Here is a 24,783-nt window from a genome sequence, read left to right as displayed (position 1 = left end):
CTGGGCAGCACCCTGGCCGACAGGCCTAGACACATGCTGCCAGCTGGGCCGGCACAATCCTAGTTCTGCGTGTTTATTTTCCTGTTGGCTGCCTTCCAGGTCCAGTGGAGCCTCTGAAGGCTGAAACCTGCGCTGGCTAGTGCGTGCCCCTCCCAGTGGGGGCATCGCCTCATCAGGCAGCAGGGAGTAGCCAGTGAGAGAAGAGGCTGGCAGGAGTAGGTGTGTGTGTGTGTCTGCCCCTCTCTGGGAAAGCAGGGCTTTGAGAGAATGTGGGCGTGCCCGGCTGCTGCCAGCGCTGGGCCCTTTGTAGATTCAGGCAGAGCTGGGTCTCTCGGTTTCTTAGGGAACTTGAAAATGGTGCTCCTAAAGCCCCAAGCTCTTTTTGTTACCCTCAGCCCCACCCCCACCCCCACGGCCCTCTTGGGGGGTGTTAACAGGTGTCAATAGTGGAGGAAAACCAAACTCACTGCCTTGAAGATTCTGACCCATAGTGACCCCACAGGGCAGGGTAGAACTGCCCCTGTGGGTTTCCCAGGCTGTTAACTTTTTCTGGGAGTAGAAAGCCTCTTCTGTCTCCTGAGGAGTCGTTGGTGGTTTCAAACTGCTGACCTTGCGGTGAACAGCCCAGCATGAAACCCACCACCCCACCAGGGCTCCCCAGGAGGGCCAGGCAGGCAAGAGAAAAGACAGAGGTAAGGTCTCAGTCACGGCAAGCCCTCCTGGGCTGAGCACAAGCCCTGCCTCCTCCCCGGAACTGGAGCCCATTCCCCAGCCCTTCTCTGCAGACTCTCTCCTGTAGGCCTGGGCCTCGGGGGTGGGGTGCTTTGATCAGGCTCCACCCCACCCGATAAAACGTGCTCCTCTGGGAGAAAAGGCCTCTGAGTTCCAGGTCCAGCTCCGACCCCCTTCACTGACCCTAGGCCTGGTGGTTTGGCGGTTCTGTGGGCCTGCGTTTGGAAGCCTGGTCAGCTGGCCCCCTGGCGTCCCCTATCCCGTGCCTGGCAGTTGAGGTGGTAATTGTCTGGTTACAATCATCTGTTGTTAGGGGCCGTCCAGTGGGTTCAACCCCCTGGCGACGTGCACAGCGCCATGCACAGCAGAAGGAAGCCCGCTGGCCTTGAGCTGTCCTCACCATGGCAACCATCACTGCTTCTGAGAGCTGTCCTGGGGGGCTACTGGTTCCGAGTTGGGCTGCTAACCTTAAGGTGAGCGGTTCGAAACCACCAGCCACTCCTCAGGAGAAAGATGGGGCTTTCCACTCCCCCAGAGTCACAGTCTCAGAAACCCACAGGGGCAGTTCAACCCTGTCCTATGGGGTCGCTATGAGTCGGCATCGACTTGATGGCCGTGACTTTGGTTTTGGTGCTAAACGTCACCCTAGCTGGTGCAGGCAGGCAGAGAAGGCAGAGCTGGGTCCTCCCGAGTACCCCTGACGAACATGTGTGTGCGTGTGTGCATGTTTGCGTGTGTGTATGCTTGCGTGCATGTGTGTGTCTGAGTGTGTTGATTGCGCTGGAAGCACGCCCCCACCCCATGGCCAGGCCTCCACAACACCCAGCCAGGCCGCCCCAGGCAGTGAGTGACTTCAGATTTTATTGGAGAAAAACGGAAGGTACACGTATCAAAAGAGTAGATGTGTGGGCAGGGTCAGCTAGTAGCAGCTCCTGGGTCCAGGCGGGGGTGCGCAGCAGGGTAATGACCTTTACTTGGCTCCAGGCTGCTCTGACTTCTCTGCTTCTGGGCCCCGCAGCTGGGCGCGCGACTCGAAGGTGACCGGGATGGTGACCTCGGCCGACTGGATGGCTGGCTTGGGCATCGGGGCCTCCACGGTGAGGGTGCCCTCAGGGGACAGGGAGGAGGAGACCAGGGTGGGGTCCACACCGGGGGGCAGCCTGGACGAGCAGAGAGAGCGGGAGGGCAGGAGTGAGGGAGTGAGCTACGGTGGGCCCCACGTCCTCCCCCCACCCCGCCCCCTGCCCCTCCTGCCGCAGGACTCACGAGTATTTCCGGGTGAAGCACCTGGAGATGAAGCCGTGTTCGTCCTGCCGCTCTTCGTGCTTGCCTGGGGTCGGGGTAGGGGGGTAGGAAGGGACGGTCAGCGGCTGCGGGGGCTCTGGCCAGCCGCCTGCTCCTGAGTGACAGCGGTGGGGGGGGCCCCCTTCCCCAGACCCTTGGAGACCCTAGGAAATTCCCTTGGGGTCTTGGACAGAGGTAAGGGCAGGGGCGTGGTGCACCTGTGCACCTGCGTGTCCCCCCACCCCACCCCACTGCCCCGCACCAGGCCGGGCCAGGGCCAGGGGACGGTCCTCTCGCCCTGGGGTGAGGGTGGGGTACAGGAAGGTCTCCCTCGTTGGGGGGGCGGGGTCGGGAGGATCTCCCCTAACTCCAGCCAGGGCTGATGACCTCTTCCTTTCCATCCGCCCCGCCACCCCCCACCCCCGGACCCTCACCGGAGATCTCCACCACGCCGTCCTTGGTCTTGACCGTCAGCTCCTCGGGGGCGAAGTGGTTGACGTCCAGGGACACCCGCCAGCGGTCAGCCGTGTGGCGGATCTCGGAGACGCCGCTGCTGAGCTGCCGGCTGAGGGCGCGGCCGTAGGCGGGCGCGGCCACGGCCACCGGCGCGGCGCCCTCGAGCGGGGCCGCGGGCAGCGGCCGCACGTAGCCGGGCCAGCCGCTGTGGCCGAGCCACTGCGACCACTCCTCGGGCAGCCGGGGCATCCCGAAGGCCTGGTCGAAGAGGCGGCTGTGCGCCGGGTACCAGTCGCGGAAGGGGTCCCAGCTGGGGTTGCGCAGCAGCGAGAAGGGCACGCGGCGTTCCGTCATGCTGGCGGGCGGGTGCGGTGGCCGGGCGGGTGCGGTGGCCGGGGCGCAGGGAGCGAAGAGTGTGCGGCAGCCGAGCCGGCTCGCCCTTTTATGGGTCGCTGCCCGCGTATTTTTAGCAGGCGGCGTGTCAGGTCTCTATTCAAGGCCATGACGGCCTGGGGGGCTGTCCCTCCCCTTGCATTCCTCCAGCGGGGGCGGGGCGGGGGCCAGGCAAGGAATGCCCTGCCCACGTCTGTCGGTCTGGAACCTTCTCTCATTAAAGACAACAAATGGCTGAGCACCCAAGCTGGCCAGGGGGGGCCCCAAGCGCTGGGCGGCGACCGCAGGACAGCCTCACCATGTTCAGGAGGGCCCAGGCCCCCGAGGCTGGGTTACCTATGGGGCCACACCACTAGCCAGTGGCACTGGAAAAATGTGAACCGAGGCTGGTGTGGACTCTGGTTCTGCCTGAACTGCAAGGTCAGCAGTTTGAAACCACCAGCCGCTCTGCGAGAGAAAAAAACGGGGCTTTCTACTCCCATAGTCACAGTCTCAGAAACTCAAAGGGACAGTTCTACCCTGTCCTCTAGTGTTGGCCTGGACTGGATGCAGTGACTTTATTTTGGGTTGTTTTGGTGGGGTGGGTTTTTTTGGGGCATCAGGCTGCTGCCCTGAATCCAATCAATGGGTGTGAGTTAGGCTCTGGGGCATGTTGATGATGCACCATAAGGGAAGGGGGGCTCAGAATGAGGAACTGATACCAAGGGCTCAAGTAGAAAGAAAATGTTTTGAGAATGATGATGGCAACCAATGTACAAATGTGCTTGATGCAATGGATGGACGGATGGATTGTGATAAGAGCTGTATGAGCCCCCAATAAAATGATTTTTTAAAAATGAGAATGCAAAAAAAATTTAAGAAAGAGAATGCTTATATGAGTGGATTGGAGGAAGGATTCAGTGTTTTAATGCAGATAAAGACTTTAGCCCAGGGCTGGTATGGAATGATAAACCAGAGAGAAACAAGCCCTATTGCCACCAATCATCATCATCGGTGTGGAATGGGAAAAAGGGAAAAGGACAGAGGTTGTGTACAAATCTCTGTTGTTGTTGTAAGGTGTCCTCTGGGTCGGTTCCGAACCATCACAACAGAACAAAACACTGCCCAGGCCTGAGCCGTCCTCCCAAGCGTGCTGATGTTCGAGCCCGTCGATGCTGTCACCGCACTAATCCATCTCGGGGAGCGCCTTCGTTTCCTCTGTCCCCTACGTCACCAAGCACGATGCCCTTCTCCAGGGGACTGCTATCTCCTGACAAGCCCAAAGTACGTGAGATGAGGTCCCACCATCCCTGCCGCTAAGGAACATTTTGTCTGTACCCCTATAAGCCCCAAACACTGTTGGGGAGGGAGCACTGTGGATTTGGCATTCCCCTGTCTCCATAATGGGGCTGCCCAGTTTGCTCTTGGAGAACCATCGCAGAGATGCCTGTCTTTTTAGCCCAGCTGCCCCCCTTCAGGATCTGCAGGAGGGGCACTGACCACAGGGCATCTGGTTAGGTGGTGGACACACTTTGCTCCATCTTCCTCACCCCTCTATCTGACTACTTATGGGGTCCAGGCCCCTTCATACAAGTCTGGGGGAGGGTGCTGCCCCTCCCATCTGAGGTCCAGCCTGGATTCCTGCTTCCCTGACTGACCGTGTCACAGCAACTGAGTGACTGGTCCAGGTGTCCTTGGTGAGAGACAAACCTCTTGTCTCCCTGGGACCCAAGACTCTTAATTTGTGGGGGTGTTTATGCCTTGGGGTCCTCAGAGGCTTCTCTCCTTCTGCCAGTTCTACAGGGTGGGACTCCACCAAGGTCCCTGAGGCTGACCTGACCCTGGCGCCAGCAGGACCTGAGGGGCTGGACGCCAGAACTCCAGCAACACATTTCCAGTCCTCAGATGCCTGTCTGTCTGGCCCAGCTGCCCCCTTTCAGGGAAGAGCCAGGCCGGGGCTCCAAACCCGGAAAGGCCTCTGAGCTCCTAGGATCTGGGGGGCCCAGAGTGAGAGGTGAGCAGGACCCCTCTGCCCCATGTCTCTTGCAGGGACCCTCTCATGAGCCTGTTTGATTTTCGTTGGGAGCACCTTGGACATCCCCAAGGGGCCTCGTCATTCCCAGCCCCACCCAGCCCCTAGCTCTATAAAATCCAGATGAGGTCAGGAGCCAGGGCCGGCCCTTCTCTGCCCCAGCCTGTCTGCCACCCCACCCTCCTGGGAACTGTCAGGTGTGGTCAGGGTGCTGCCTCACCAAACCCAGGCACACCAGGTGGGGGCAGCCTGCTGGCCGCCAGCCCTCTGTTCACACAGTTCCCTTCATCTTCTTGAAAGCAGGGTCCAAGGCGTAGGGGCTCCACCCTGGCTGACCCCGCCAGAGGAAGTTGTGCACCCCACTCTGGGGGCTGAGCAGTCACCCGCTGGCACCACAGAGTCCGTTCACAATCCTCATGTCAATATTCATAACGCCCAGTAGGTCACATGCTGGCTCTCGGTGCTGGGTGAGATGGGGTGGAGGTTAAGAAACTGGGTTTGGGGAGTCAGACAGGACTGGGCTTGATTATGGGCTCTGAAGAGCTCTCAGGGCCCACGCTGCAAAATTGGGGGTGTGGGGGCCGGCGGCAGTACATTTTGCTCTGTGAGGGAGTCTGGTGCCCAGTAAGTGCTCCCAGAAAGGAAAAATCCATACCAAACCCACCCACCGCCCTTGAGTCAATTCCAATTCAGCCACCCGCTCCAGGGTTTCTGAGACTGTGAGCACACCTCTGGCTGGTGGGTTGGGACCACCCTGACCTGGTGGTTAGCAGTCATGGACAGTCCACTGTGCCACTGGGCTTCTGCTACTCAGGAAAGAGGGTCTTTCCGGTTGGATATTTGGATGTAGACGAATTGTCCAAAGGGTTTCCAAAACTCCATGGAAACGTGGGATATGAAGCTGGATAGACAGTGGCTGCCTCAGAGGCTGAGACTTGAGAACTGGGTGAGGCTGGGGCAGCACTGGGCAGCGTTTCCTGCTGGTGAGCCGAGGGTCACTACATCGTTCCTAACAACAGCCAACCTGTGTGCTTCCAGCATCCAGGTAGCTTCCCAGAGTTCCACTGCTGAGAGGAGAAACCTGAGAGTCGAGTAGGACGGGCCCTTGTGTGAGTCCGGGTTCTTTAAGAAACAGATCCACAGAAACTCATGCATAAGAGAGAGTTTTATAGAAAGGGTAAGTGCGCATCAAGAAAACATCCCAATCTAGTGCCGCCCAAGCCCACAAGTCCAACATTAACACATTAACTCCTATGTCCAAAACCAATCCACAAAGTCCTCCTCCATCTCACAAAACAGACACAATGACACTGACTGTAGGAGGAAAGCTGAGTCAGTGAGGGTGTAAGAATCTCAGCACTGGCAGGGGTCTCCACACGGCTGTTCCAGCACCCAGGGCTGCATCGGGGTAGGTCCATGTGGCTTCTCCTCAGGGATGTCTTGCAGGAAGTGAGCCCTGCCAGCTAAAGCAGGGAACTGGCTAAAGCAGCTGCACTCTGATCCGACCATCAGAAAGCAAGAAACCCGAGAACTCAAAAGGCGAGGCTCATTGAGCCATTTATCCCTCCGCCCTTCAATTAACCCCACATGTGTTTATCGGCCAGGTTGGCACAATAAACTAAATACCTCAATTTACCCCTTGCCAACCTGGCACCTTCAGGATTGCAATTAAGCAACATCTACACCTTAATTCTATAATCCTGTGAATATGTTCCCCCACCTATGAAAGCTTGTAAGCCAACCACTTCATGCCTTTATGCCCCCGGTTTTGAGTATCCAATTTAGCCTCCAAGGTGACAGGTGCTAGGGGTAGGGAGGGATTGGAAGTCAGGCCTCTTAGTTCTCCAGTGGAGGGAGTAGTGGGAGGGGGTGGTTTGTGAGTATCCGGAGGCACAGCACAGAGTTTCCTGTGGGCCAGGCTATCTCCCCAGCCTGGCCAAGCCCCCTTCCTTCAGGAGCTTCCATGCCAGCCACGCCTGGCACAGGGCATGGTGGGCAGAACAAGAGCCAAAGGTCCTCTTTTAATTCCCCATCTGCCCAGGAGTTCTCAGATAAGTGGGCACCTCAAATTCCTGAGTCACTTGGCTGCCAGGGGGGGATAAAGACTCCCCCACCCCAGGTCAGAGCCCCCCCCCACTATTGTCTACTGTGTGGGGTCTGGAGAGCAGAGGAACTCCTGCAGCTCTGGGCACGTTTGTCACACCCCCGGCAGGCCTTGGCTGACCGCTCTGAGCCCGCCCCTCCATCCCTCCTTTCCTCCCTCCCTGGCTCAGGTTCAGAGAAAGCTCTGGAGTTATGAGAGGATTCAAGCTATCGGAGCTCCCAGGAGAGACCTGACAGCTGAAGACTGCACACCCACATGCCTGCCAGGAACTAGAGTGCCCGGGGGGTGGGGGTGGGGGAGTGGCAGGCACAGGGCCTTTCTGGAAGCTTCTAGACACTGACCCTCTGAGAGTGTATTTCCCCAAACCCATCTGACCTGCCTCACCGGTAGGCTTCTGGCTTACCTGGGGGGGGGGGGGTCATCCCTCCCCAGCAAGGGGCTGAAGCAGACTTGGGGGTGGGAAGCAGATGGAAGGGCTGGAGAGTCTTCCTCCAGCCTGTCTCCCTGCCCCCCTCCAGACTGGGAGTCTGGGGACTTGAGCTGTCTCCCTGACCTTGGCTGGGGGCCCGCTGCTGTGACTCATTCTCTTCATCCGCAGAATGAGACCATGGGACTGGATGTTCCTTTCCGCAACAACAAGCCGCCTGGGGCCGCCCCCCTGCCCTGCCCTGTCCTGCCCTCCCACAGACTGCCCGGTGCAGGAGGGGAGGGAGGAGACCCGCCCTGGACCTGACAAGCTAGCTGAGCCTGGTGGCTAGCTGGTTCAGGGCGGCTGTGTCTTTAAATCAATGTCAGGCAAGGAAAGGGGGGCTAAGAGCAGAGCTCACCCCCTGAGCCCCAAAGAGAAAGGGTTTAGGCTGAGGTGGGTTTGAGCCTAGGTGAGTTTGTCCGTCCAGCAGCAGGGTGTAAGACCCTGGAGCAGAGGTAGGCAGCCCTGAGGCAGGGACACCTCCATTCCTCAAGCCGCTCCCTAAAAAACCCCTCCTCAGATGGCGGGGTGGTGTGGAGAAGGGAGGGCCCTGCTTATAGACCAGTGTGCTGAATATTTCCTAACTATTCCCGAAGTTAGCAAAGGGCAGGAGGCAGGGACCCTTCCCCTAGGGATGTGGGGGTGGGGGTGGGGGCGGGGGCGGGTGACTCAGAAGCAGAATGATGGCACCTAGTTGGTTGACCTGCCATCTTGCCGCAGGCTGATCTCAGGGCTGGCAGGTGCCTGGTCTCTTTAATCATGCCCCCGCCCCCACATCCTTTTGTGCTTTGGAAGCTGAGCCTTATTTTCTGCTGGAGACAATCAGATCCCAGACCCTTAAGTCAGGTGTTTCCTGGCCTGAGCTGCGGCCTGACCCATTGCCTGGTGGGTCACTGGTGGCCGTGTCTCTACTCCCTCCCACCCCAGTGCACATGAGGAGCAGACCACACCCCCTACCTCACGAAATGTATAGATCACTTATTACCAGCCTGTCAGGATGATGCCTTTGTTTACAAAGGGTAAACAAAGTGTACAGAACATGTGGAAATATCGGACCTGGGGCTCCAAAGGTCCCCGTCCCCCACAGCACGGAAGGACTCTGCCGTCTACCCACTGCGAGCCTGGGAGGGTCCCTTCACTTCTATGAGCCTCGGTTTGTCCCCCTGAGAAGTGGGGAGGTAAGTGGAAGGACCAACCTGCCAGAATGACCCGTCAGACCCCACAGGACATGTGATGGCAGGAGTGTACACGACGCCTGGCTCTGTAGCAGTGGCTGCTGGGAGCGTGGGCTGCTTACCTGTTTGACTTCTCCAAGAAGCAGCTGACGGCCCCACCCCTCATTGACAGCCTGCCCTTGAGAAAACCCATCTCTCAGGTGTAACATGAAGGTGGGACAACATCTAGTTGGGTCTCCTTCTTGCTGTTGCCTGAACAAGTGTCCCCAGGGGCTGACTGCAGGGCCCCAGGACTTAGGAGCTCATGGGAGAAGGTGCTCGTTAGATTCATTCACTCAACCAGCTAGTCTGCTGGTACAGGCACTGTTCTAGGCACTTAGCACCACTCAGTGAACAAGCAGGCAGGAAGCCCTGCCCTCGGGGGCCTCCATTCTAGTCGGAGAGTCAGGCAGGAGCATCAGCCTTCTTGAGCAGGTAGTGTTCATGTGATGGCCTGGTGCCTCCTCTAGATATGGGTGCAAGAGGGAGGATTCTGAAGGTGCTACTGCGGGAAGACAGCAGAAGCAGGGGAAGAGTGAGTGGATTTGGGGAAGGGGAGGAAGGGCTCTTGTCTGCACACAGGGGTGGGGGTCTGCATCTTGGCTGGGGAGACCCAGGCTGCCCCTGGAGGAATCCACTCAGGGGTGCCCCCTGCAGGAGGACAGCCATCACAGAGAGCTGCAGGCAGAGCCTGGGTGTCCTGGGGAGCAGAGGGGAGTCTGGGGGCTCAGAGCAGCCCCAGAGAGAATCAGTGTCCCCACAGCTCTGCTGGCTCCTCCCCTTTGAAAGGCTGCAAGCAGGAGTTGTGGGCAGAAACCTGCTCTGAACACTCCTGTGGACCCTTGTCCCGCAGGAGAACAGCGTCCGTGGGAGAAGGGGCCTTCTTTCTGTGTGTACTGAGAATCAGGGAGCTGGCTGGGTCAGCTGGGGGCGGGGGGGACAGACGTGGAGTGCCCCTCAGCATCAGTATTCACAGAGCATCCTTGGACAGGGTGGGTCCAGGGCACAGGCAGGGTTATAGTTCAGCCTTCCCGAGGAAGGAGCGTTGGTCGGACCATGGAGGGAGATCTTTGGGACCGAGGCTCTGTGCTAGCCCCTGCTTGGTGACCAGACCTGCCACCATGTGGACAGCCAAAGGAAGTGGGCACGAGACTGGCCTGCAGAAGGCCTGGGCAGCGGGCTCAGAATCCCGAGCAGGGGTGCCTAGGGAGGGAAAGGCTGGGCTTCCACCCCAGGGCCATGTAGATGGAGGGTCACCTTGAGGACTTTTGCCAACCCCCAGAATTTTCTAACATGAAGCTCTCCATGGCGTGTCTGAGTATCACTTATTCCAGGTGCCACACACCGCACCACACCCGGCTCCTCTTGGCCACGCCTTCTGACCGGGAGGCTGCCGAGACCAAGCTCAGTGCCTGAGGAGGATTGGACATGTGAGACTGTGCGGGGGTACGGGACAGGTCACCCAGAGAAGCCCCAGAGCTGGGTGGGGCCAGAGCTGAGTCACCTCAGACATCTTTCCTGGTGGACAGCTTTCTGGGAGGACTTCCTGGGATGGGAGCACGGGGATGGACTGCATGGGGGTGGGCTTTTGCTGCCATTGGAAAGACCCCAGGAGAAGTGGTCATGTTGGTAAACTCGTCTCCTCATGCAGATCCACAGCCAGGGCTGACTCTTGGCCCACCTGGTGACAGCACTCCTGCTCAGGTAACATCCCAGGAGCAGGAGCCACACCCCCAATCCCACCCCCCACACCAGCAGAAACCAACCCAATCTAGCCATTTCTCTGATGAGAAGGCTGACTAACCAGTCTATCAAAGGACGTCTCCACGTGGCTGTCCTGCTCCCAAGAGATGTAGACACTGTGGAAAAGCTCCCTTACTTTTTGCTGGGTCTGAATCCTGCCTCTGCCTCAGGAGCTTCGGACTTGAGCCTGCAGCCTGACATTTTTTTAACCTGTGACCCTTGGAATCATTAGCCTCTGCTGCCTGTCATGGAGCTATGGACAGCTTAGTGCTCTTGGAGGGGAGGTGGAGAGGCCCTCACTGGGCCTGTAGTTGAACCTAGGCCTGACTTGGGGCTGCTGTCCCTTTAAATCAAAGTAAGGTATGGAAAGGGGGGGTAGGAGATGGGGGGACCCCAAAGAGAAAAGACTTAGGCTGAGGTGAGTTTGGGCTACCAGCAGAAATGAGAGGTCTTAGAAAGTGGGCAGGTGGCCAGGGAGATAGGAGGCCCTGAGGCAGTGCCCACTATATTTAGAGTGCCCCCCCCCAAGCCCTCCGAGGGTGGAAGGGTGTGGAGAAGACAGGGCCCTGGTGTGGGCTGGGGTGCTGAATATTCCCATATTCAGCAAAGGGCAGGAGGCAGGGGAGCTTCCCATGGGGCTATGGGGATGATTCAGAGTGGGAACACCTAAATTGGGCATATACACTTGTGACTGATGGTCCTGGGTCTGGGGGGGTCAGGAAAACAGAGAGAGGAGAAGATATGGGAAAACAGTGCCAGGGAAATAGTAAAGCCATGCTCAGTCTCCCAGGGACTGCGTGGGGTGGGAGGGGAAGGAGGCAGGGTCCCCACTAGCCCCCATCTGGAGACAGAGACCTAGGGTACCCCCAAACCAGAGGACACATTCCATGTTCATGACACACCCTAGGGAAGGTGCCTGTCCCCTCCCCCACCCCCTTCATCACCCCACTCCCTCTTCCACTGGAGGCAAAAGGGCAGTTTCCTGTGTTCCCTCACACCTTCCGGACAGTATTTTGCCCTTTCCTGACTTTTCCAGAGTAGGGAGCAGGCCCAGCCCCTGGCCTGTTGTTCCTCTTCCTGGGGGTGGGGATGGGAGCACCCCTTCCCCCAAGTGACCAGGAGGGTGCCAAGGACAAGATCAGCCTTCCAGCCTGGGAAGACCCTTCCCCCCCCCCCCCCCCCCCCCCCCCCCCCGCCCTGAGCTCACTCGCCATTTGTGCAGGTCCTGGCAGGCTACCAATGGCATCTTCCGCCTCTCTGTCTCCCTCTAGTGTCTTCCTGATGCCATTGCACCTCACCTCTAAGCCAGTCTTGTTCATTGGATTCTGGACCAGTTCATTCCCTGGTAGCTCTGGGGTTCTCTCATTCATTTATTCAACAAACATTTCAAGGGTGCCTATTTTGGGGGTGTAGAGACCAAGAAGACATGTTCTGGTATTTAGTGTGAACAGCTTTTTTTGTGTGTGTGTCGGGGCGGTGCGGAGTTAGAAACCCCAACAAACAGACAGAACAAAAGCCATAGAATCGATCTTCCTCAGAGAGACCTTAGGGGTTCTGAGGTTGTACGGGAGCAGACAGCCTCATCATTGTCCCATGAAAGGTCTGGTAAGTAAGCAGGAGCCCACCCAGAGCTACAGGGATCCAGAGGAGGGCATGGCTTTATCAAGAACTCTCCCAGGAGGAGGAGGCCGCTGGGTCCAGGGTTCTCATGAGAGCTGAGGCTGGAGGACTGGCAGAAGAGGATGCCCGCTTCCAGGTGCCGCCATTTGAAGGTCTACAAGCTGCGAGCCGCAGGAGATGTGGTCTGAGGATGTGGGGTCCAGAGGGCAGGGGGTTCTGATTGGTCAGCTCCATGACCGGCTATGGCCAGCACGGAGAAGGCGCTCCTTTGCAGAATGAGCCAACAGAAGGGTCAATTCTGAATTATGGAAACAGCGGGATGGATCAGAGAGGGCAAGATGGAGGGAGGCTGGCAGGAATCCTGGGAGGGGGGGTAAGACTGCCAGGGCTGTCTATCTGTTGGGAGGATGGTGGGTGGTCAGGCTGGGCAGGGAGGGGATGAAGTGGGGGTGGGGGAGGAGCAAGCGGAGCACCAGGGATTCTGGACCAGGATGGGGTCCATGTGGGTCAAGTTGAATTTTTATTGCCATGTTTGGGTGTGTTCCGTGCCCCCCACCCCTGGAAGGCGCTGCGTCCAGGGATCAGGCGGCGTCTCCAAGCCTGCTTTTCCTGTTGCCCCAGCCCCTCTCCTGAACTTGACTGAAGCCTGAGGGATGGCACTGGGGCTTCTTTGAACAGCTTCTTCAGATCTGAAGGGGAGCCAATGACCGATGGCCGCCTCTGGCACCCCCTTCCAGAATGTGTGTGTGTGGGGGGGAGGGGGAACTGCTGACACAGCGGAGGCATTGAGGACGAAGTGGCTCCCTGTGGGATCAAGGGTATCTCCTGTGTCTGGGCTCAGGTTCAAGCCCAGTGTGGCCAGGGCTTTCTACCCCATTAAGAGTGACAGTCTCAGAAATCTACCAGGCAGTTCTACCCTGTCCTGTAGAGTTGCTCTGAGTTAGCATTGACTCGATGGCAGTGAGGGGGTTTTGTTTGGGTTTGGGAATTCTTCACCAGGTCTTGAAGGGGCACTTGACTCAAAGTCACTACTCTGCCCGACCTCTCCCGTGCTCACACTGGCTATTGCCTGCAGGGTCAGGTGCAGTGTCCCCTCACAGGTGGCTCAGCAATCTTTGTGCAGCCCGGTGACAGGGCACTGTCGGGACAATGGTGCATGAGTGTCAGCTCAGCTATGTGAGTCCCCCCGCCAGGAGGCGTCAGGCAGAGTCTCTGACTGGCTGCGTGGTGACCATGCTGACCACCACATCTCCTAAGGGTCCCTATGCATCGGGGCCTGCTGGCCCATCCCTGGGACCCTGCTGATGCGAGGCTAGGGGCAGGAGGGGGGCAGGCAGGGGTGGGCATTCAGCATCCACAGGGCCCCCAGGCTGAGAGGTCTTCTTGGGCCCCTCTCGACCTCCCCACCTCTTCTGCAGGAAGGTTCTTTAGACTTAGGCTGGGGGGGGCGGTGCTGGACGTTGGGGAGCCTGGTCTCTTGGAGTCAGACTTTCTCTCTGTGGCCCCTCTCATGACTCAGAAGCCAGCCCTCCCCATACTCCTCAAGCCCACCGACCCCCACACACCCCCAAATTCATATAGGCCAGCTCTCACCACCTGCCATCCGGGCACCGAGTGTTTATTTGGGTCCCATTCTTATCCGCACCGCGGAGAAAGGGGGCGAGAGATATGGAACAGAACCCAAGGAGACCCCAACCCCTCCCCCCACTGGAGCCCAGGGCATCTGCCCCATTGGGCCAAGGAAGACTTTGTGAGTTCCCTGAGGGCACCAGGAGGAGGGGGCATGGGCAGCAGAAGAGGGCCAGCGGGTAGGGGCCACAGCTGTCCAGTACTTGTCCCAGGTGGAGGTCCTCGGCCCAGGCCCAGCCCTGCCCTTCTGGGGTGGGGAGAACCTTGGCTGGCCACCTCCCCGCCAAGCACTGAGGAGGGACCCCCTTGGGCAGATCCTGCAGTGCCTGTTCCCTTTGCCCTTGACCTTATATGGTCATCTGGCCCATGTCCTGGACCCGTTCCCCACCGTCCCTCAGGCAGGGCAGGGGCACTGCCCACAGGCTTCCCTGCCCTCCTGCCTCCCCTGGCTCGGCTGCTTCACCTCCCTCCCAGGCTTCCTCTCGGGTTCCTCCTCCATCTGCTTTTTCTCTGTCCACCTTCTGATGGGAGTCCTGCGGGAGCCCGGCTAGGTGTAGCTGTGGTCTGTGAACCTCACCCCCGTCATGCAGGCCTGGCTGCTGTGACTTGGGCCTGTGGCCTGGGCCGAGAGCTCTCTAGAGAGACTAGCCTGCCAACGTGGGCACTTTGGCCCACTGGCCAGGACTAAGTGTCCTATCCTTTGGGCCCAGCACAGTGGCGAGAGGGCTTGCAGGGGGGCTGCAGGCCCAGCCCCTGGCTTTGGCTCTCAGCCAGGCAGGACCTCTACAGTCAGCTCCACAGCTCAGAGTGTCCCTGGAAGGGACAGGCCACTCTTTCTCCTGACCACCTCCAGGTCTGCCCAGAGAGGAGCTGAGGGTGCCCAGTGGGAGGTGACTTGCAGACCGACCATGGTGGTGGGCGGGGGCGGGGTGGGGCTCCCCCTAAAGCTCAGCCTGGGCAGCTGGCCTCAAGCCAGAGGAGTCTCTGTGTTTGCATCGGCTCTTTGTTCCCTGGACCCGGTGGGTGGGCAAGAGGTGGGGGTGGGCACCCTCTAGAAGCACCAGAATCCAGCTCATCCCTGGCTGTTGGGCATCCACCCTCTAGGCCTTCCTTGGTCCCATCTGCCCACGTGCTGGCCCCTGGGCCCTCCTGGTAGCCGTGGGAGTGGAGTCCCCTGCATGGTCCTGGGGCCTGGCCCCTCTCTCCTCTCATGGATAGAGGGCTCCAAGATGGGTGGGTCTGGCTCAGAAGCCCCCACTCTCTGAGCTGCTCCGACTGTGGTAGCTGGGGCTGGGGGTCCGGGAGGGGCTGTGCGAGCGACTGCGGGTCCCGCGGCTCCGGCTGCTGTAACTTCCGTGGCTGGGGCTCCGGCTGGAGTAGTCACTGCTCAGGCAGCTGGAGGAGGAGGAGGAGGGGCTGGGCCGGTAGTAGGGGATGGGGCGCTTGCGGGCACTGCCAGGAAGAAAGAGTGAGCTCAGCAGGAGTGTAGGGCCCGAGCTCTGCCCGTCCTGGAACCCCCAGGCCCGGGCCGCTCCAGCAGTGGCCAGGGGTCTCCTTGTCTCCATTCCCCTTGGACCTGGGACTTTAAGAGTGCCCCAACGGGGGCAGCTGTTAGCGGCCACTGTCAAATCCGTGTAGGTCATGCCAAGCTCGCCTGCAGGGAAGGGGGGCAAGGCGGTGGCCGGTGCAGAGGAGCTCAGTGAATGAATGAGGCTCTTGCGGCTGCACAAAGTCGGCTCACCAAGCTAAGCGAGGACAGCTGGGCCCCACTGTGGCCACTGGGCAAGCTCCTGTCTCTAACGGAATGAAGACTTTTGGTTCCAAGTCATTGGATGGGAGCAAGAAGACAAACCCCTGGCCTCTGCTGCCCAAGGCCCTCCCCCCCCCCACTGCCGGGCCTCACTCCTCACTGGGCGACCCTGCCCCCCTCCCCCTGGAGTTAGTTTGAAGCCCAGAGGCTGTGACTAAGAGAAAAGATAAGGCAGCAGTTAGGGGGCAGCCATGTCCTGTCCCGTGGAGTTAATTCTGAGGAAGAAAAAGAGGCCATGGTTAGTGGGAGGAGGAGGCCGCCTGCATGAGACTGAGCAGGTGGGAGTTGGGTGTGGGGATGGGCTAGGGGGGGGATGTGTGAGCATCTTAGGACCTCCAGACTGGGGCCAGGGGCTGGGAGGGCAGGCAATGTCCTCTTCTGCTGGGGTCAAGTTTCTCTCCAAGGACGAAGACGGGTGACTTGGCTACCGTTTCAGAGCTGAGGGGCCCCTGCCTATGTCCAGGTGGGGCCACCAGAGTCCAGAAAGGCACAGTTCCCAGCTGCCCAGACGGGCTGTGGCTCCAAAGGGCGTCTAGGGCTTGCGACCATAAAGGCACCTGGCCCCCTAGGCCCACACCTTCCAGGTCTGGCAGAGATGGGCTATTGGTGGCTCCTGTCACCCCAGCCACACCCTGGGCATAGCCTCATCTGCAGAGTCTCGGACAGACTAGGCTGCAGGGCCCCCTCCTCCAGAGGTCCCCGGAGCAGAGAGCAGAACTGTGAGGTTAGTGAGGAAAGGAGAAGCGGACAGACGGACACAGTGAAACAGCCACAGCAGCTCACATGGCATCTCCCGCAGGCCTGTGGGGAGGGGGGTCCACCTGGCCCCCAGCCTGGCCACAGGCCACTCTGCAGGCTCGACCTTGAGACGAAGGAGAAAAGGCAACATCATTGCGGGGCGATGTCAGGGGCTCAGGGCAGAGGGGCTCGGGAGGGATCAGCCGGGCGGCCCTTTGCCGCGGATCCAAGTCTGTCTGTGCCCACCCGGGCAGACCCTGGCCCTCTCTGGACCTTCAGACTCTCACTGGGAACTCTTCTCTTCCTGGGGACACCTGCCCTGTCCCGAACCCCCTTCCACGGCGCGGAGTCTGTCCCCCGCGCTCGTCGCCTCCAGTCCGGAGGGCGCGCATCCCGGGAGTCTGCGGTCGCCGCCGGCGCCGTACCTGGTGATGCGCCTCGGCTCCATGAAGCTGGGCGAGTCCCGGCGCCGCTTGCGGATGGGCGAGTAGCTGCGGGAGCGGCGCCGGGCGCGGGCGGCCTCGGCCTCGGCTTGCCTGGCGCGGCCCTCGGCGTCCTTGTCCCTGCAGGCCGGCAGAGGTGAGCGTGCGCCGGGCTCGAGCCCCACGCGCCCCGGGCCTGGGCTGGCCGCCCGCCTGGTCCGCGCCACTCACCGGCCGGGCGCCTTCTTGGGAGACGGCGAACGGCTGGGGCTGCGCGCCCGCTTCTCGGCAGAGCGCGAGCGGGACTTGGAGGGCGAGCGGCTGGAGCTCCAGGAGCGCGGGTGGCCGTCCGGGCTGCGTGACGAGCTCTGGCCCTCGGGGCCGCCGTGCCGGCCGTGCGCACACGGGGACGGCGAGGGGCTGGCGGGCCGGGCGCGCGCCGGCCGCTCCTTGGCCCTGGAGGAAGGGGCGCTGTCAGGGCACCGGCGCCGGGCGGTGGGGAGTGGGGGGAGGACGGGGTGGGGGCTCGGTGGGGAGACTGGGATCACTCAGTGAGGAGGGGAGTAAGAGGAGGGGGAGGAGCTCTGTGGAGCAGAAGGTGGGCCCCAGGAGGGAGGGGGCGATGTAGGGGTCCTTCGGAGCAGAGGGAGGCTCTTTGGCATGGAGAGCTGAGGGTGGGGGCCCTGGGAGAGGGGTGAGGATGGGTGATCTGTAGAGGCAGGGGGGAAGGGTTAGGGCAGAGGCGCAGGGGTGAGGCAGAGGGGTAGAGGGTGCCATGGAGCAGAGAGCGCAGCGGGAGTGAGGGTCCTGGGAGAGGGGGCCCTGGGGAGGGGGGGCCCTAGGGGGAGGAGGCGGGATAGGGGGCTGGGCCCGGAGGCTCACCGCTTCCCGTGGCCGCCGTGGCCGCGCTCGGAGCTGGGCTCGGGCCCGGGTCCCGGGGCGCCGCCGCCCGACGCGCTGCTGGAGCGCGCCCTGCTGAGCGAGCGCGATGAGTCCCGGGCTGGCGCGGGCCGGGCGCGCCGGCGGCCCCTGCGGCGGGGCGCGGAGCCGGAGGAGCGGGAGCGCCGCCGCCGCCGCCGCCGCCGTCGCCGCCGCCGCTTGGTGGGCCCGCCGGCCGCGCGGCCTCCTCGGCCCGGCGACGACTGCGGGCTCGGGCTGTCCTGGCCCCGCGCGGGCGGCGTGGGTGCGGCGGCCTCCTCCGTGTCGCGGGCCCTGAGCGAGGGCGAGCCGGGCTTCTGACGGGGAGAGAGGCAGAGAGGGCACGGAGGGGGTGGGGAGGCCGGAGAGGGGGACAGAGGAGGCAGTGGGGGGCCGAGCCCCGAAAGGTCAGGAGAGCAGGGCCCGGAGAGAAGAGAGGAGGGGGCGGAGGGGGGGGGCGGACAGAGGAAGCAAAGAGCGGGGAGAGAGCGAAGGGCGGGCGGGTGGAGGGGAGAGAGAAGGAGATGGGGCTGTCACCGGGCCCGGACGGGAGCTGCCGGTCCCGGAGCATCGCACACACGTTCCCGCCTGCCCTGCCTCTGCCTCTCCTGAATGTCCACCTTCTGGCCTCAACAGTGCAGCTCATGCAAGGCTCTCGGCATGCAAAACACAAGAGGGACGGAGCGGTGGGGGGTGGGTCTGGAAGGGAGGGGGGAACCAGGATGGGCACCCGGGATGCCATCACCCCCTGAGGGGGCAGGTGACTCCAGGCCGGCCCACAGGAGCGCCGGGAGGTCTGGCCAGGGCCAGCCCACCAGGCCTGGCCCCCCAGCGCTGGGGGTGGTGGTGGTGGTGGTGGTGGTGGTGGGGTGTTGGGGTGGAGGGCACACGGCACACAGATGGGGGTGGGGGAGGGTGGGACAACTGAACCGAAGAAAGGGAGGAAAAACAGAATTCGAAAACAAAATCCACAAATGTCAGTAGATACCGCAATCAAAAACAAAGTCTGATCTCCAAGGGGAGGCTGACATTTTTTTTTTCCTGTTAAACGTTTTTCTCTTTCTTTGCCGGCCCTGCAGAGAGCTGTGGGGCTGTCAGTAGCACACTGTCTTTCTGTTTCTCTCTTTTCTTTTTCTTTTCTCTTTTTTTTTTCCTTTTAAAAGTTCTGATTTTTTTTAAGTCCCTCTTGGTTAATGTCCACTTACCAATAAAGTGGCACTTCCTCCTTTAGTAGGTAAGGTGTGTAAGAGAAGGGAAAAGTGTGGTAGCATAAGTTCATCATTAGATTCACAAAAATGCAAGAGAGATAGAGAGAGAGAGAGAAAAACGCGACCACCCCATTCTAGGCCTGAGAGGAGGCCACGCCCCTCTGCACGAAGGACTGGCCACCTGGCTCCGCGGGCCTGAGACGGGTGCCTCTCGCGTGACCGCTGTCTAGAGATAGCAACTGTTTCTTTCCTTCTTGTTTGTTTGCATGTTTCCCAAAGCGGTGTTAGGACACAAGGAATGAGATCCAGAAAACCGGAAAGGGCACGGGGTCCCTTCCAAAAGGCCCTGGCTGAATCCAGGAGATGGGGCTGAGGCTGCCACTAGGACCTCACTGAGCGACCTGGCCAAGGCACATCTTCCTTCCGGAGCTCAGTTTCCCCATCCACAAATGAGAAGACTGGGCTGTGCTTCCTACAGTCTCTTCCAGATCAAATGTTCCAGAATTCTCTGCATGTCCTCCCCACACCCCCACTGAGCACCCTCTCCCACCCCGTTTCCTCCACAGAGCTGACCCAGTTGCTTGAACTTGTTACCCCCCACCCCCACCCCATGCCCCAACTTGGCTTGGAGCACCACCAGTACAGCTCTGGTTCAGATCCAGTTCTAAACTCAGTTTCAAGCACGGAGGCTGGCTCCCCGAAGGCGTCAACACCATTCGCTAAGGCAAGAAGAAGCCTCCTTAGGAGAACCAGTACTGAAGCAAGTCTTAGAAAAGTGGCTGACTCCAGCACCGAGTCTTGGGAATAACACTTTTTGGAATGAGAGGACAGGACTAGCCAGGAACGGAGAAGGAGCATGGTCTCCTTGGCCTGACTCTGAGTGCTTCCTGCCAGGGCAGAGGGATGGGCGCACCTCTCTCTGTAAACCGGGATGCAGCCTGGGCAAGGAGAGCTAGAGCCAGGAGGTCAATTCCATCACAGCCAGTTCGTGATTGGTGGCTGGAGTAGCCAATGGACACTAGCCGTATGGGGTAAGAGACCAGCTGCCCAAAGCACAGGAGATGCTGTGTCTCTGCTTGGGGGAGAGGAGGCTGGGTGGGCAGAACGGCTCGAGACTCTGAGCCTTCTATCCCTGACTCTCCTGACCCCAGGTTAGGAGAGATGGAGGGGGGCCTTAGTAGCCATGGTAACCCAGAGATAGCAGTTTCATCCTCAATTGACGCCCCCCACCATGCCCTTTCCCCAAGCAGGTGGTCACTACCTCACAGCTCCCGTGCCCCCAGTTCGAGGCCCTGCCCTTCTGCATCCCTTTCCCTCTAGAACAGTGGTTCTCGAACGACCCTTTCACAGGGATCGCCTGATTCATCACAGTAGCAAAATTAGTTATGAACTAGCAACGAAAATAATGTTATGGTTGGGGATCACCACACATGAGGAACTGTCTGAAAGGGTTGCGGCATTAGGAAGTTTGGAGAACCGCTGCTCTAGAGGGAAGAAAGAAGTCACATAACTCCTCAAATGCCAAGTTCCTGCCATCTCCCTGGGGCTGTCAGATAGGGTTCAGGGTACTAGGTGGGTGAGGGGGTGCCTTGGGAACCAGTACGTAGTAGCTGTCCCACCTCCAAGAATCCTCTGCTTGATTCTTTGGTCAGCAGCGAAAGCCAGGCGTGTGCGTGGCCTTCAGAGTGCTGGAGGTGGGAGCCAGGCCCTAGACATGAATCCCAGCTGAAGCCCAGAATCTGGATCTGAAGCAGCCCCTTCTGTCTCAGGGAAAAGGGCCAGCCACGTAAGAGGAAGACCAAGGGCGATGAGGTTCCCCAGGCCCTGAACCACCACACTTCCTCCCTTCTTGGGCTAGGAGTGGGGTGGGTTAGGAACAAAGAGGCTCTGGGTGGGATGGGTGCCTATCCCTGTCAGATGCCCCCGCAGATCCCCTGTTCTGCCCTGGGCGCCCCCTAGCGAGCACGTGTGGAGGTCCAAGCCTGTCCTTTCCTTCTTAACCTCTTTGCCAAGCCAACTGACCTGCCACAGCCTGAGGTGAGAGTGATGGACCAAGTGGGCACCCTGGAATCAATCCCGATGCCAGTTTGCTGTGGGACCTTTGGGAGAGGATCTGACTTTGGAGACTACAGTCTCCCAATCGGTAAAATGGGAACTAAGGGGCTCTTGGGGGATAGGTCTGTGTAGGGCTTGGGAGGGTCTTTACAGAATAGTGTCAATGGTGCTCTGTTGGCCAGCAGGGCTGAAGCAGTGCCGGGAGGCCCCAGGAAGGGTTTCTCCAAGTGCCAGGGGGGCAGTGGAGGGGAGGAGGGTGCTTCAGGGGGAGAGGCAGAGAACATCCCCCGAGGAGCCAGGAGGGAGATGCCTAGATGCAATTTCCTGTCTTCCTCCACCCAGGTGTTCTCCAGAAAGGGTCCCTATGAGCCCAGCAGAGGGACCAGACCTGTTCTCCACTTGGCAGGGTCCCATTCCTCCCAGGAACGACAAAAAGAGCCAAACCTAGAAGCCATGAGATTTCCTAGCCGGACAGTACTGGTGGCCACAGATCTGCAGACACTCTCCCCCGCCCCCTCACCCCCCTGCACCTCCCAAGGAAGCCTGCTCTGTGATGCTCTCTCTTCTTGTCTGGCTTGCCTCCTCTGGGGGGTTGTCCAAGGGTGTGAAGGGGACTAGGTGGGCAAAGTGGGCACCTGGGGAGGCAATGCGTAGTGACCCAGAACTCCAGGGATCACTGGTACCCTCCACCAAGGAGGATTTGCTTGCTTCTTTGGTCAGGGAAGGCCACAAGGTAAGAAGGAGTGCTAGAACTGGGGACCAGGACCTGGAGGTGAACCCTGGCTAATGCAGATTGCACTTCTACCAGCAGCTGGGAGACTGCCTCCTCCAGGAAGCTTCCCCTGGCCCCTTGGCCAAGTCAGGGAGACTCCTCCAGGATCCCACAAAATGTGGCTTTCCTTCATTCACTGTGGACTCTGGGAGAGGCCCAAGGAGGAGGTCAGGGCTAAAGCTCTGGTGAGGGGCGGGGCTGCTCATATTTACACTGGGGGCTCTTGGCTGTCTTCACCCTGAGGGATCTTGGTCCAGCCTGAAAGGAGCAGGACTGTGGACCTCTCTGCTGGTGGGGATGTCCAGGTGGCCTGGCCTGAGGAAGTACTCCACGAAGGCTTGTTCACGGGTGCAGGAAGGAGTGAAGGAGGCTCTCCCCTGCATAGACCTGCTCCTAGAAGCCCCTACGCTCCGCGAGGCCATTTGCTACCTTCCATCCTTTGGCCCGCTAGGGACTTGCGGAGAGTCCAGGGGAAAGGAGTGTTGGAGAGGTGTGTACTTGCCTCCGAAGGGCAGGAGCTCAGGAATTGTCTGGGACTCGCTACTTTTGCTTCTCTCAGGGCTTAGGCCACTAGCTCAGCATTCAGGGGTCCTGCCCACTCTGGCGCCTGGGGTGGCTCAGGCGCTTCTGCAGGGCGGAGCCCCTGCTCCCCATCAGGCCGGGACAGTCTCCCCCATCAGACCTGCTCCCTCCTTGCCTGCCCTCCCAACACCATCCAGGCTGAGGAGAACATTCTGAGGAGACAATTCCTCAGGACCTGGGGAGGGAAGGTCCCAGAAGGCCTGCCCCTGATATTGACTGGTGGCTTCCGTGTGGTCAGACGACTAGGCCTGCCTCTGCCATGGTATCCTGGGAGACCCGGGCTCCTGCTAACTGTCCCTTCTGTCTCCTTTTGCCCTGAGGATCATATCAAGCTGCTCAAATTCAAAAGCTGGGAAGGCAGTTAGGGGTGGGTTGGCTGTGGGAGCCCCTATCTGGGCTGGGCAGTAGGGGGCAATTCAGCCTTTGCTAAATCTGCCCCCTACTCCTGGCCAGCTCCCGCCCTCCCCCCACTGTTCAATATCATCATTTTCAAAAAAAAGTAACAGGGTGGGCCCATGCCCTGCTTCTGGGACTGGACATCACTGTCACGTGGCCAGTGGGAAGCTCATCGCTCAGCCTGACCTGGCTAGTCCAAAGCCAGCGAGACCGGGGTTCTGACCCCCTCTGCGTCACCCAGTCAAAACGTCCTTCTGGCCCTGAGAACCCAGAGACACCTCTGCTGCTGCAGGGCCTGGGGGGGGGGGCGGGGTCAGTGGGGTGACCAAAGATCAGGGGCTCTGGAGAGGGAGGGGTTTAGCAGTTCCTCTGAAAACAGAAAGCCAATGGGCTCAACACAGCAGACCTTTGGGGAAGGGGACCTGGGAGAGGGCACAGAAATGCATTCAAATGAGGGATGTCAGGAGAAGAGGGAGGAGGAGGGGCAGGGCAGGTGGAAAAAGGAGGGAAGAATGAACCCGGAAGGGAAGTGTGTGTGTGTGTGTGTGTGTGTGTGTGTGTGTGTGTGTGTGTAGCAAGTCAAGAGACCCAAAGGACAAACCAGAAAGCACAGCTCTGTAGTTCACTGAGAAAATGCAAGTGACAGTGATGCGTTGTTGTCGCTAAGAAGAAAGAGAACAAGGGGGAGGGGGCAGTAAAAACAACCAGAGAGAGCTGAGAGAGAACACCACATTCAAACCAAGCGGGTGGGGGATGGGGGCAGGGGCGGGGGGCCGAGGGGGGGCATTATCTGGAGATGGAAGGGGCAGTGAGCAGCTGGGCTGGAGGTGGTACCTACCTTCTCAGAGGTCAGAGACAGGAGTGCAAGAATATAAAAGAAAAGCAGGTCTCCGCATGGGGGATGCAGAAGCAGGGGGGTGGGGGGAGGGGACAGACAGAGCCGGCAACCCTTGAGGGTCTTCCCGTCGCCCCAGGGATTGGAGGGGACACTTGCCCAGCCATTTCTAGCAGCTTTTTTTTTTCCTGGTTTGTTTTAAATCCACCGGTTCTGATAGCCAAGCTTTCTGTACTTCTTTCACCAACAGGGGGACATGCAGGAAGCAGTGGGTGGAAGCCGAAGACCAGGGTGGGGTGAATGGGGGGGGGTGCTGGCAGCGTGGGGAGAAAGGCCCAGGTCAGCAGAGAGAGATGATCAGGGAGCAAGAGACAGAGAGAGAGAGAGACAGGGCCACAGGGGAGCAGAGGCCAACAGGCCGAGACAGGAAGATGGCGAGGCAGGCAGGTCCCAGACAGAAAGAGGACGAGTGGTCACTGGGCCAAGCTTGAGTGGACAGATGGGGTGAAGGGTGGGGGTGGGGGGACAGGCTATGACTTTAAAAGGGAAGGCAGCCTCTGACTCAATTTGAAGCTGATCTTGGCTAACCTTCCTACCCTCCCCAGCTCCAGACATATTTAAATAAAATCTCCCTCTGGGTTTTTTTGGCTTTGGCTTTGCATTGGGGAATAAGAGGAGTAGATGAAAGGACAGGGTGTCCCTCACCCCTCGATTCTGACTCCCCTGTTCCCCTGCTGCAGGGGCTGCTTCCCTTGTCTGTGGGTGGGGGTAGGGGGAGCGCCCAGGAGGGGAAGAGATCTGGCCTTCAGAAGCCCTCTCTGCTACTCTGGTCCAACAGCTGATGCCACCCCCCAGGGAGGCTTCTCTTGACACTTCTAATCCTAGGGGCAGGTGGTGCCAGGGCAGGCAGCCCCGTTGCTAAGGTTACACATCTTGCACTGCCCTCCCTGTCCACTGTGCTGGCCCCCTGGGAAGGGCATCTGCTCTGAGGGGCTAGAGTGTGGTCAGTGAGCATGCTAGGGGGACCTGGACAGCAGGACTTGTCCCATGAGGTCTCCTCCCTGCCCTCTACTCTCCCACCCTGCGCTGTGACCCTGAGCACACGACTCCCCTCTCTGCGCCTCCTCCTTTCCTCATGTCCGCATAGGCCCAGAGGACTTCAGGTTCTCGAGGCGAAGCAGCAATTGCACTGGGTAGGCTTGTGGAGTGAGCGTGGGGTGCATCTGTGCCCTTGCCTCCCTACGTAAACAGGCTCAGTGCCAGCGAGCTGGCAGTGCTGGGAGCAGGCCATGGGCACCTGGAGGGGAGCCCAGCGGGACCTGAGATAGCTGGCACCCACCTTGCAGATACTCCTCCCCCCATTTGGATCCCTGTGGTATATCTTCAAGTCCA

The 24,783-nt window shown here is 59.9% G+C and overlaps 2 protein-coding genes across 2 annotated transcripts in view; both read right to left on the bottom strand.

Annotated features, from left to right (window-relative positions):
* Positions 1 to 1,575: 1,575 nt before the first annotated feature.
* HSPB1 (heat shock protein family B (small) member 1) lies at positions 1,576 to 2,981 on the bottom strand. Its single transcript, XM_075564888.1, has 3 exons — positions 2,451 to 2,981; positions 1,999 to 2,062; positions 1,576 to 1,892 (listed from the first exon to the last, which is right to left on the bottom strand). The coding sequence occupies exons 1-3, from the start codon at positions 2,824 to 2,826 to the stop codon at positions 1,703 to 1,705; spliced, it is 630 nt and encodes a 209-aa protein (XP_075421003.1). The 5' UTR covers positions 2,827 to 2,981; the 3' UTR covers positions 1,576 to 1,702.
* Positions 2,982 to 13,636: 10,655 nt separating this feature from the next.
* Positions 13,637 to 24,783, bottom strand: part of SRRM3 (serine/arginine repetitive matrix 3) — a 33,162-nt gene continuing 22,015 nt past the window's right edge. Inside the window, exons 11-14 of the mRNA XM_075528504.1 lie at positions 17,508 to 17,860; positions 16,857 to 17,081; positions 16,629 to 16,766; positions 13,637 to 15,107 (exon numbers count right to left, since the gene is read on the bottom strand). Coding sequence (XP_075384619.1) covers positions 14,900 to 15,107; positions 16,629 to 16,766; positions 16,857 to 17,081; positions 17,508 to 17,860 — 924 coding nt within the window. The 3' untranslated portion in view covers positions 13,637 to 14,899. The remainder of the gene's footprint in view (positions 15,108 to 16,628; positions 16,767 to 16,856; positions 17,082 to 17,507; positions 17,861 to 24,783) is intronic.

This window comes from Tenrec ecaudatus, chromosome 12 (assembly GCF_050624435.1).
Source record: "Tenrec ecaudatus isolate mTenEca1 chromosome 12, mTenEca1.hap1, whole genome shotgun sequence".
In the NCBI taxonomy this organism is placed as follows: Eukaryota; Metazoa; Chordata; class Mammalia; order Afrosoricida; family Tenrecidae; genus Tenrec; species Tenrec ecaudatus.
The sequence above is the reverse complement of the archived record's forward strand: the minus strand, read 5'-3'. Positions and strand labels throughout refer to the sequence as shown.

Bases quoted from the DNA above. Each gene is read 5' to 3' on its own strand.
- HSPB1 (XM_075564888.1), bottom strand. From the start codon at position 2,826: ATGACGGAACGCCGCGTGCCCTTCTCGCTGCTGCGCAACCCCAGCTGG. The intron at 2,063-2,450 runs GTGAGGGTCCGG...CCCCGACCCCAG, and splicing joins CGGCGTGGTGGAGATCTCCG to GCAAGCACGAAGAGCGGCAG. The intron at 1,893-1,998 runs GTGAGTCCTGCG...CTGCTCGTCCAG, and splicing joins TGCTTCACCCGGAAATACTC to GCTGCCCCCCGGTGTGGACC.